The sequence below is a fragment of the Chelonoidis abingdonii genome, chromosome 11 (assembly GCF_003597395.2).
Source record: "Chelonoidis abingdonii isolate Lonesome George chromosome 11, CheloAbing_2.0, whole genome shotgun sequence".
NCBI lineage: Eukaryota > Metazoa > Chordata > Testudines > Testudinidae > Chelonoidis > Chelonoidis abingdonii.
In genome coordinates this window covers 22,762,213-22,771,450 of record NC_133779.1, presented here as the reverse complement: position 1 = coordinate 22,771,450, position 9,238 = coordinate 22,762,213, and the positions used below count along the sequence as shown (strand labels likewise).

The window sequence follows — 9,238 nt, the reverse complement described above, 5'->3', positions numbered from 1 at the left end:
GAGTCCCTCTGCAGCTCCCCGGATGCCTGGGTCCCTTCCAGACAATTCCCTCTGCAGCTCCTTGGATGCCTGGGTCCCTTTTCAGGATGAGTCCCTCTGCAGCTCCCCGGATGCCTGGGTTCCATCTGGCCGAGTCCCTCTGCAGCTCCTTGGATGCCTGGGTCCCTTTTCAGGATGAGTCCCTCTGCAGCTCCCCGGATGCCTGGGTCCCTTCTGGACGATTCCCTCTGCAGCTCCCCGGATGCCTGGGTTCCATCTGGCCGAGTCCCTCTGCAGCTCCTCGGACGCCTGGGTCCCTTACACTCCTGGGGGTGGGAGGGGGGTGGGGTGGCCGGCCCCCTACAGGCGGACCAAGCCCAGGAAGGTCCCGTGTGGGCTGAGGTCCAGAGACGCGTTGGCCCGGGGGACACGGAGACTCAGCTGGTCCCCACGCTGCAGCTGGAAAACGCCTGTGGCGGGGGGGACGGGACATCATCATTGGGGGGGCCCTGGAGAACCCATCCCCCACCTGCTGCAGGACAGCTCCCCGCTGCCCCACTTGTTCCCTGTAACTGCCCCCCCAGTGGCTACAAATTCCTCTCCCCCCAGGGTGGTCCCCCCCCATAGCTATAACACTCCCCCCATACCTGGATTCCCCCCCCGCCGCTCACCTCCGCTATAACAGCTGTTGTAAGCCTGCTCCAGCTCGCGGGGCATGCTCTGCACACACCGCAGCAGGATCTGCCCCGGCCCCCCGGCTGACGCCCGCCACAGCACCTGCCCCATGGTAAACGTGGGGTCGTGGAACAGCACCTGGGGGGGCGGCAGGGGAGAGGGCTGAGGGTTGGACTGGGGGTCCCGTGTCCTGTCCCCTCTAGGGGAGCCCGGCTCCCATCTGGCCCCGGGGCAGGGACTGGCTGACTTAGGGGGGCAGGGAATGGGGCAGGGGCCTGTCCCCTCTAGGGGGCGCTGGCTCCCAACTGGCCCCAGGGTGGAAAATGGCCCTTACCTGGCTGTAGATGAGGTACAATCCCGTCTGCTTCACGGTCACTTCCGGCCCACTCACTTCCAGCGCCCGGCCCTGCTGCAGGAACGGCTTCCACCAGATCTCAGTCATGTCCCCCTCATCTGTGGGGGTGATGGGGGGCTGTCAGTGCTCCCTGGCTCCCTGTCCCCCCTGCTTTAACCCACCAGCCCCCGCTCCCCTCCCAGAGCTGGGGAGAGAACCCAGGAGTCCTGGCTCCCAGCCCCACTGCTCTAACCCACCAGCCCCCACTCTCCTCCCAGAGCCAAGGAGAGAACCCAGGAGTCCTGATGGTCAGTGTGGGTCACCCAGGGAAGGGGGACGCTGGGGTGGGGAGTGGGGGGGACGACTCACTGTTGGTGGAGTGATGTCTGGGGGCCAGGTGCAGAACCGAGCGTTTCCCTAGGAGTCAGGTGGAGAGACAGACAGTGACTCACCCGTTCCCTCCCTTCACCCCTGTGCCCCTTTGCCCCATGGCTGCCGTAGCCCGGATCTCCCAGTGGGCTCGGAGCCTCTGGGGACTTTATCAGCCCTACCAAGAGGCACTGGGATCCCACTGCTGCCACCAAGCGCTGTGAACCTAAGCGCTTGTGTGATCTCCCCAGCACTGCTGCCTGCACCGTGGGTCTGAGCCCAACGTCTCCACCCCAGAGGCCAACCCCGGAGCATCTCACCCCACACCACAAAAGACATGTGGGTTAATGGAGATAATCAGCAATCGATCCCACTGCTAACACCAGCTCAACTGGGTGATCCACTGTGGCGGGCGCTGGGGCAACATCTCTTACCAGAAACTGACCTGGGAGGCAAAAATTGGAAACAGAATCCAGGCCTGACCACACTGCAGTCAGGAGTGACTCTGCATTCACCCGGGGAGGCAGCTGACAGCTGCATCTGGCTGTTCCCCTGCTGAGTTTGTCACTTTCTACTTTCATTTCTCAATATCGCGTTCCCCCGCTGCCCACAGCCAGTCCCCACCCTGGGGCCGGGTGGGACCTGGCGCCCCCTAGAGGGGACAGGCCCCTGCCCCATTCCCTGTCCCCCTGAGCCAGCCAGTCCCTGCCCTGGGGCCAGGTGGGAGCCAGCGCCCCGTAGAGGGGACAGGCCCCGTTCCCCACCCCCACCCCAGAGTGGGACACTTGTCACTTTCACTTCATCCCCAGCCACTCACTGTGTTGCTGCCGCTGATCCTGCTGCCTTGAGCTCCCCTCGGAGTCCCTTTTCCCCCTTCGCCAAACCAGGGGGGTCTGGACCCCCGCAGGCAGGGCGGGGTTCAGCTCCCCGGGCCCCTGAACCGAGAGCAGATAGGAGAGGGTTAAACCTGGAAAAGATCCCCCGGCACCAACCACCACTGCCCTGCCAGAGCCGGGGAGAGAACCCAGGAGTCCTAGCTCCTAGCCCTCCCTGCTCTAACCACCAGCCCCCACTCCCCTCCCAGAGCCAGGGAGAGAACCCAGGTGTCCTGGCTCCCAGCCCCCCCTGCTCTAACCCATCAGCCCCCACTCCCCTCCCAGAGCTGGGGAGAGAACCCAGGTGTCCTGGCTCCCAGCCCCCCCTGCTCTAACCACCAGCCCCCACTCCCCTCCCAGATCCAGGAGAGAACCCAGGAGTCCGGGCTCCCACCCCCGCTCCAGAGCCGGCAGTAACTGAGTCGCTCTGTACATTCCTCTCCGCCATGTGGGGTTTTCCCAGGGAGGCGGGTTGTTTCCGCCTCCTCGCCGAGCGCTAAAGGTCGGTGCCTGGTTTGTGTTTGCGGCTCTCCCGGCCAGTTGTGTGTGGGGGGGGGGCCTTGATCCTTAACCCTTCAGGGGTCTGCCCCCCTCCCGGCTGCTGCCCCGTGGAGGACAAGGGGGAAGCGAGAGCGAAGCAGCACCTCGGACCTTCCCCGGTAAGTGTCACTCGCCCTCTGCACCCCCTTCCCCTCCCACAGCCGGAGAGAACCCAGGAGTCCTGGCTCCCAGCCCCCCCTGCTCTAACCCACCAGCCCCCACTCCCCTCCCAGAGCCGGGGAGAGAACCCAGGAGTCCTGGCTCCCAGTTCCCCCGCTCTAACCCACCAGCCCCTTCTCCCCTTCTAGAGCCGGGAGAGAACCCAGGAGTCCTGGCTCCCAGTTCCCCCGCTCTAACCCACCAGCCCCCTCTCCCCTCCCAGAGCCGGGGAGAGAACCCAGGAGTCCTGGCTCCCAGCCCCCCTGCTCTAACCCACCAGCCCTCACTCCCCTTCCAGAGCCGGGAGAGAACCCAGGAGTCCTGGCACCAAGCCCCCTCCCCCATGCTCTAACCACCAGCCCCCACTCCCCTCCCATGTGGATCACTGGGTGGGGGGAGCCTCTCACCTGAGTCTCTCCCCTCCTGGCAGCCACCAGCTCCCCCCGGAGCTGGGTCAGTTCCCCCCGCAGGGCTCCCAGGTGGGCCTGCTGGGCCATGAGGGCGATGAGACAGGCCAGCACCCCCAGGGCCGCGGCCCCCCCCAGCCACAGCCCCCACAGAGTTTGGCGTCCCGGGGCCCCGGCCATGAGGGCTATGTAGAGTCACCTCCCCCCGTCTTTCCCCCCACCTGATCCCCCCAAGCCCAGTCCTGGACCCACCCCTCGCTAGCTGCTCCCCCAAATCCCTGCCCAGATACCCCCAAATCTCCCTTCCTGAGGCCCCTAACTGTGCCCACAAATCCCTGCCCAGATATCCCCAGATATCCCTTCCTGAGCCCCCCACCCCCTCCCTAGCTCTGCCCCCAGATCCCTGCCCAGATACCCCCAAATCCCCCTTCCTGAGCCCCGTAGCTGTGCCCACAAATCCCTCCTTGACACCCCCCAAAATCTCACACCTACAGCCCCCTCCCTTTCCCTAGCCGCGCCCCCAAATCCCCTTCAGATCCCTCCCTGACACCCCCACAAATCCCATTCCCAGAGCCTCTCCTCCCCCTCCCTAGCTGCTCCCCCAAATTCCTGCCCGGACCCCTCCAAAATCTCCCCCAGCCTGTTCTAAAAGCCACCCCCCAAAAATTGTCCTGCTCCCGCAACCTCTCTGGAGCCCAGCGAGGCCTGGGTTGGCCCAGGGGGTGCTGCCGGGATCTGGGGGTGCTGCCAGCACCCTGGCCGGGGGCCCCTTTGCAGGTTCCAGGGGGTGGCCAGCGAGTCCCGGGCTGCGGCCAGCTTGTGGCGGGCGCTGGCGTCTAGGTCTTGCGTAAGGGGACGTGGGGAAGAGGGCGTGGGGGAGGAAACCGCCCGGTGCCCGGGGCCTTGCCAGCTGTATCCGTTTGCCAGCTGGCCGGGACTGTTAGCCCCCCCAGCAGCGAATGGGTGGGGGTCCCCCCACTTCAGATCTCTGTGGGTTCTCCCCAAGGTCCCCCCAGAATTTCCCCCCCTGCAAAATCCCCCCCTAAAATCCCTCTCTTGAGGTGTCTCCAAAATCTCTGCCCCCGAAACCTTCCCCCCCGAGGAGGTCACCCCCAAGTCTCTGAGCTCACCCTGAATTTTCCAGGGACCCCTTGAATTCATCCCCAAATATCTGGCTACTCCCTTCTTACCTCAGGCTTCCAGAACTCCAGTCACCCCCTAATTTCTATCTCCCCCGCCAAAAATACTTGGATTCATTCATATTTGCATAGGAAGGATGAATGCACTCAGGTCCCGGGGTGTTAGCAACAGCTGGGAAACTTCCCTGTCCCCCACAATAGGCTAGAACCCAGGAGTCCTGGCTCCCAGTCCCGCCTGCTCTAACCACCAGCCCTGCTCCCCTCCCAGAACTGGGGAGAGAACCCAGGAGTCCGGGCTCCCAGCCCCCCCCTGCTCTAACCCACCTGACCTCCCTCCCACTGGGCTACTGCCTAGCCCACATCTGCCTGCAGCCCCCTCCCAACCAATATTCCCCTTGTGCCTTTTGAGCCTAAAGCAGTCACCAGGGTTGGCTACACAGGGACCCCTCGCCTGACGCTGAGATGTGCCCACCTCTGGGGTGGAGCGGCTGGTTACACAGGGTTGCCTCTCCCGGCGCTGAGATGCAGCCACTTCTGGGGCAGGGCGGCCGGTTACACAGGGACCTGTCGCCCGACACTGACATGTGGTCACCTCTGGGGCGGGCCGGCTGGTTACATAGGGACCTGTTGCCTGGTGCTGAGATGCAGCCACCTCTGGGGCAGGGCGGGGCGGCAGTTGAGATTACCCGGGTTCAGGCTTTCTCAGGAACTGAAATGTGCGATCATCAGTTTGTTCTGGTGAGTGCCAACAAGAGATAAGGTACTGCAGGCCTGGCCCAGCCACCCACGTGGCCGTGGGCTCCGGGAAAGCGATCGATCGAGGCCTAGCGGCCTTCACCCCAGGGGGCAGAATCGAGAGGCCCTGGTGTGGCTGGACTAGTGGGGGCTGTGGGTCAGGACAAAGGGGGGGCTGAGGCGGTCTGTGTCCCGAAGTGGATGGATGGAGGGTGCCGTGGAGAGGTCTGGCTGGCTCAAAGTCGGGGGTAGATAGATACAAGGTGTAATATAGACCTCCTTTCTCCCCATGGTATCATGTGATCCAATGAATGAGCAGGGTTCACCGGGGCATCTGCCCCATAGCACCTGCTGCTGGCTTAGTGTGAGTCTATTGAGGCCTGCCTCAGTTTCCCCAAAACAACATCCGCCCCCCTCTCTGGCCTCTGGTCTAGTAAGGCCTGCACAAAGCCTTTCAAAAGAAAACTCACACTTGTTTCTCTGGGGCCAGCCGCCTCCTCCCTTGCCCCCGGTTTCCTGTTCTGCCAGCACCTGCCGCCTGGAATTTGGCTTCCCTCCAGGTGTCGTCTGCCGGTAGTCATCTCCGCCTTTATAAGCTGTCCCTTTTTGGCACCTGGTAACGAGTCTAGCTGCCCCGGACTCTGCTCCCCTTCTCGCACCCTCTGACAAACCGAGTCACGGCTGTTTTGCTTGACAGATGGCCCCGGCTGCGCGGACCAATCTGACTCAATGGAAGGAGCAACTAAGTGCAGTACGTGTGCAATGAGAGATGAAACTGTGGAAAGCCACCGCCCAAGGTGATAAGCCCCGCAGACGAAGGGGTTTCCCTGGGACCGATGGTTAAGGGCATGGGCTGAGGGATCGACGGGTCACCGCTGTGTGTGAGGAACAGAACGCGATGGAGGCACGGAAAGCCAGAGAGGCAGGCGGGGCGTGGCTCACCCAGAGAGAAAGTCAAGAGACAGAGCTTGAGGCACAGGACCGGCAGGAGAAGCGGGCCAGGGAATTTCTGAGCCAGGAAGCCAGCTGTGGCTGTCGGTCTCTGCCGTGGCCAGGGAGGTGGGCCGGTGTTGGCCGTTCATGGTAAAATAAACGGGTTGGCGCCAAAGAACAAACCTCAGTGGGACCATCCACATCTTCTCCTACGTGAAACAGCCCTGCCCGCATTCAGGTCTGGGGAGAGAACCCAGGCGTCCTGGCTCCCAGCACCCCCCCTGCTCTAACCACAAGCCCCCACTCCCCTCCCAGAGAACCCAGGTTAAGCGATTCTCCACAGACGAGGCCCCGGCGTTTTAATTGTCCTTTTAATAATCGTTTCTGCTATAAAATAATCTGTGTCCCGCCCCCACCCCTCACGGGCACACATGTGTGTGCATGTGTGTGCCCCGCCCCCTTCAGGGGCGGGTGTTCATTGGCTTGCTGCAAGGCCCCACCCACCCACACCTCAGCCTATCAGGCGCTGGTGGTCCTGGTGGCCTATTGGCCACCAGTGCTGTCAAGCAGTGGGCAAGGCGGGCAGGCCAGCCAGCCGATGGCATCCATGTGCCCCCCCCCCCAAGTGGCAGCAAGGGGCACAGCACCCCCCCAGCCAGGGGGAGGATGTGTCCATGTGCCCCCTGGTGGTAGAAAGGGGCACCACCACCCCCAGCCAGAGGGAGGATGTGCCCATGTGCCCCCTGGTGGCAGCAAGGGGCACTGCCCCCCCCAGCCAGGGGGAGGATGTGTCCATGTGCCCCCTGGTGGCAGAAAGGGGCACTGCAACCCCCCACCCCAGCCAGGAGGTGGGTATGTTCGTGCGCCACCTGGTGGCTGCAACGGGTACTGTGTCCTCCCATGTGCCACTTTTCCCTGCCGTGGGGGGAGGGGTTTGGCTGGAGTCGCTGTTTTATCCCCGCCCTGAGGGTTGGGCACAGGAAGAGCCGGGGAGAGAACCCAGGAGTCCTGGCTCCCAGCCCCCCCTGCTCTAACCACCGGCCCCCACTCCCCTCCCAGAGCCGGGGAGAGAACCCAGGAGTCCTGGCTCCCAGCCCCCCTGCTCTAACCCACCAGACCCCACTCCCCTCTCAGAGCCAGGGAGAGAACCCAGGCATCATGGCTCCTCACCTTAGGGGGGGCAGGGGGTACTCAGATGTTAATGACCCCCCCACTGAAGCGGCAGTAAAGGAATTCGAGGGCGGGGTTTCCGGCTGGACGGGAAGGATCTCGCCAGGGTTCTCTGGGTCATTGGATTTAGGTGGAGCCAAAGGCCATTATCCAGTGGTGGGGAGTCGTGTGGATCAGAACCGCATCCATACAATGCTGCGTAGGGTGTGCACCCCCCCCCCAGACACTGGGGTCTGGGAGAAGCTGAGGGGACGGGGCGGGCAGGAGGGTGCGGTCCACCGGGATCCGATCCGAAGAAGTGGGAGCACAACTAGTGGCCCCATGGGTGTGATCCAGAACACCAGAGCGAGCTTCCTTCCCAGAGCTGGGGAGAGAACCCAGGAGTCCTGGCTCCCAGCCCCCCTGCTCTAACCCACCAGCCCCCACTCCCCTCCCAGAGCTGGGGTGAGAGCCCAGGAGTCCTGGCTCCCAGCCCCCCTGCTCTAACCCACCAGCCCCCACTCCCCTCCCAGAGCCGGGCAGAGACCCCAGGAGTCCTGGCTCCCAGCTGGCCCCTGCTCTAACCACCAGCCCCCACTCTCCTTGCAGAGCTGGGGAGAGAACCCAGGAGTCCTGGCTCCCAGCCCCGACCTGCTCTAACCACTAGACTCCACTCTCATCCCAGAGCTGGGGATAGAACCCAGGAGTCCTGGCTCCCAGCCCGCTCCTGCATTGGCCACTCAACACCGCTGCTCTCCTGCGGAACCCAGGAGTCCTGCCCCGCTGCCCCGGGCTCAGTGCACCTGGAACAGCCCGAAGAAGGTGAGATAGGGCTCGGCCTTGAGCCGCACGTCGCGGAGGGTGCGGAGGCGCAGGACGGATTGCTTCTGGAGGAGCAGGAGCCCAGACACCTGGCACACGCGCAGCTCGGGGTCCTGCGGGCCGGCGCTGGTTGGGGGGAACTGCTCCAAGCACCGCAGGGCAAGCACCCCGTCCACCTGCACGTCTAGCTTGATGTACACCGTCCGCCCTTCATTGAAATGCACCTGCCGGGAGCAGAGGGGGTCAATAGAACCCAGGAGTCTGGGCCCCAAACCTCCTGCTCTAACCCACCAGCCCCCACACCCCTCCCAGAGCCAGGGAGAGAACCCAGGAGTCCTGGCTCCCAGCCCCCCTGCTCTGACCCACCAGCCCCTACTCCCCTCTCAGAGCTGGGGAGAGAACCCAGGAGTCCTGGCTCCCGCCAACCCACCAGCCCCCACTCCCCTCACCTCTGGGAGCTGGGGAGAGAACCCAGGAGTTCTGGGTCCCAGGCCCCCCCGCTCTAACCCACCTGCCCCCTCTGCCCTCTCAGAGCTGAGGAGAGAACCCAGGCGTCCGGCCGCCCCTCACCTGGCAGTACAGGAAGTACAAGCCCTTCTGGAGGACGCTGAATTCCCCGCTGGCCGGATTGTAGTTCAAGGGTCTCGTGGCGTTGAGCGTCTCCTCCCAGCCCCGGATGGTCCCGTCAGGCCCTGGCATGGTGGGGGAGGGGGAGCATTAGATTCCCCCCCCCTCGCTGCCCTCGAGACTGAGGGCTGCCCTGTCCCACCCCTCTGCCTGGCTGCCCCTGCCCCACTCCCACTTTCTCTGCCCCTAGCCCTGGTTTATAATAAGCTGCCCCCTGCTGGCTGCCCTCGGAACTGCCAGGCGCTTGTCTGGGGAGGGACCTTTGTCCAGGTACCAGGCCTCCCACTGCTAAGGCGGCAGCAGGGGAAGCTTAGTGAGACTGAAAGCTCCCAGCACCCCCAGCCCCCCTGCTCTGACCACCAGCCCCCACGCCCCACCCAGAGCCAGGGAGAGAACCCAGGAGTCCTGGCTCCCAGCCCCCCTGCTCTGACCCACCAGCCCCTACTGCCCTCCCAGAGCCAGGGAGAGAACCCAGGAGTCCTGGCTCCCAGCCCC

General features: G+C 64.1%; 2 protein-coding genes and 1 long non-coding RNA gene across 6 annotated transcripts in view; 1 reads left to right on the top strand and 2 right to left on the bottom strand.

Annotated features, from left to right (window-relative positions):
* Positions 1-6: 6 nt before the first annotated feature.
* Positions 7-4,514, bottom strand: TNFSF13 (TNF superfamily member 13). 3 transcript variants are annotated; one of them, XM_032805762.2, is made up of 6 exons: positions 4,023-4,514; positions 2,175-2,292; positions 1,358-1,405; positions 989-1,107; positions 651-792; positions 7-449 (listed from the first exon to the last, which is right to left on the bottom strand). In XM_032805762.2, exons 1-6 carry the CDS (start codon positions 4,497-4,499, stop codon positions 340-342), a joined length of 1,014 nt encoding a protein of 337 aa, XP_032661653.1. In that variant the 5' UTR covers positions 4,500-4,514; the 3' UTR covers positions 7-339. The 3 variants fall into 3 exon arrangements, with proteins under 3 accessions (XP_032661653.1, XP_074926517.1, XP_032661655.1); XM_075070416.1 differs by lacking the exon at positions 4,023-4,514 and adding an exon at positions 3,339-3,533; XM_032805764.2 differs by lacking the exon at positions 4,023-4,514 and adding an exon at positions 2,627-2,760.
* Positions 2,784-9,238, top strand: part of LOC142047434 (uncharacterized) — a 122,148-nt gene continuing 115,693 nt past the window's right edge. The window contains exons 1-2 of one of the 2 annotated variants that reach the window (XR_012656696.1): positions 2,784-2,891; positions 5,910-6,327. This is a non-coding gene — a long non-coding RNA (uncharacterized LOC142047434). Of the gene's footprint in view, positions 2,892-5,909; positions 6,384-9,238 lie in introns of those variants that run through there. The other variant, XR_012656697.1, reaches the window with a different exon arrangement.
* On the bottom strand, positions 7,862-8,825 carry TNFSF12 (TNF superfamily member 12). The gene is made up of 2 exons (XM_032805766.2): positions 8,687-8,825; positions 7,862-8,340 (listed from the first exon to the last, which is right to left on the bottom strand). Exons 1-2 carry the CDS (start codon positions 8,813-8,815, stop codon positions 8,089-8,091), a joined length of 381 nt encoding a protein of 126 aa, XP_032661657.1. The 5' UTR covers positions 8,816-8,825; the 3' UTR covers positions 7,862-8,088.

Coding starts and splice junctions, on each gene's coding strand:
- TNFSF12 (XM_032805766.2), bottom strand. CDS start 8,815: ATGCCAGGGCCTGACGGGACCATCCGGGGCTGGGAGGAGACGCTCAAC. Junction 8,341..8,686: donor TGTACTTCCTGTACTGCCAG/GTGAGGGGCGGC, acceptor TGCTCCCGGCAG/GTGCATTTCAATGAAGGGCG.
- TNFSF13 (XM_032805762.2), bottom strand. CDS start 4,499: ATGAATTCAAGGGGTCCCTGGAAAATTCAGGGTGAGCTCAGAGACTTG. Junction 2,293..4,022: donor CCTCGCTGGGCTCCAGAGAG/GTTGCGGGAGCA, acceptor CTCTCGGTTCAG/GGGCCCGGGGAGCTGAACCC. Junction 1,108..1,357: donor CAGACATCACTCCACCAACA/GTGAGTCGTCCC, acceptor TCACCCCCACAG/ATGAGGGGGACATGACTGAG.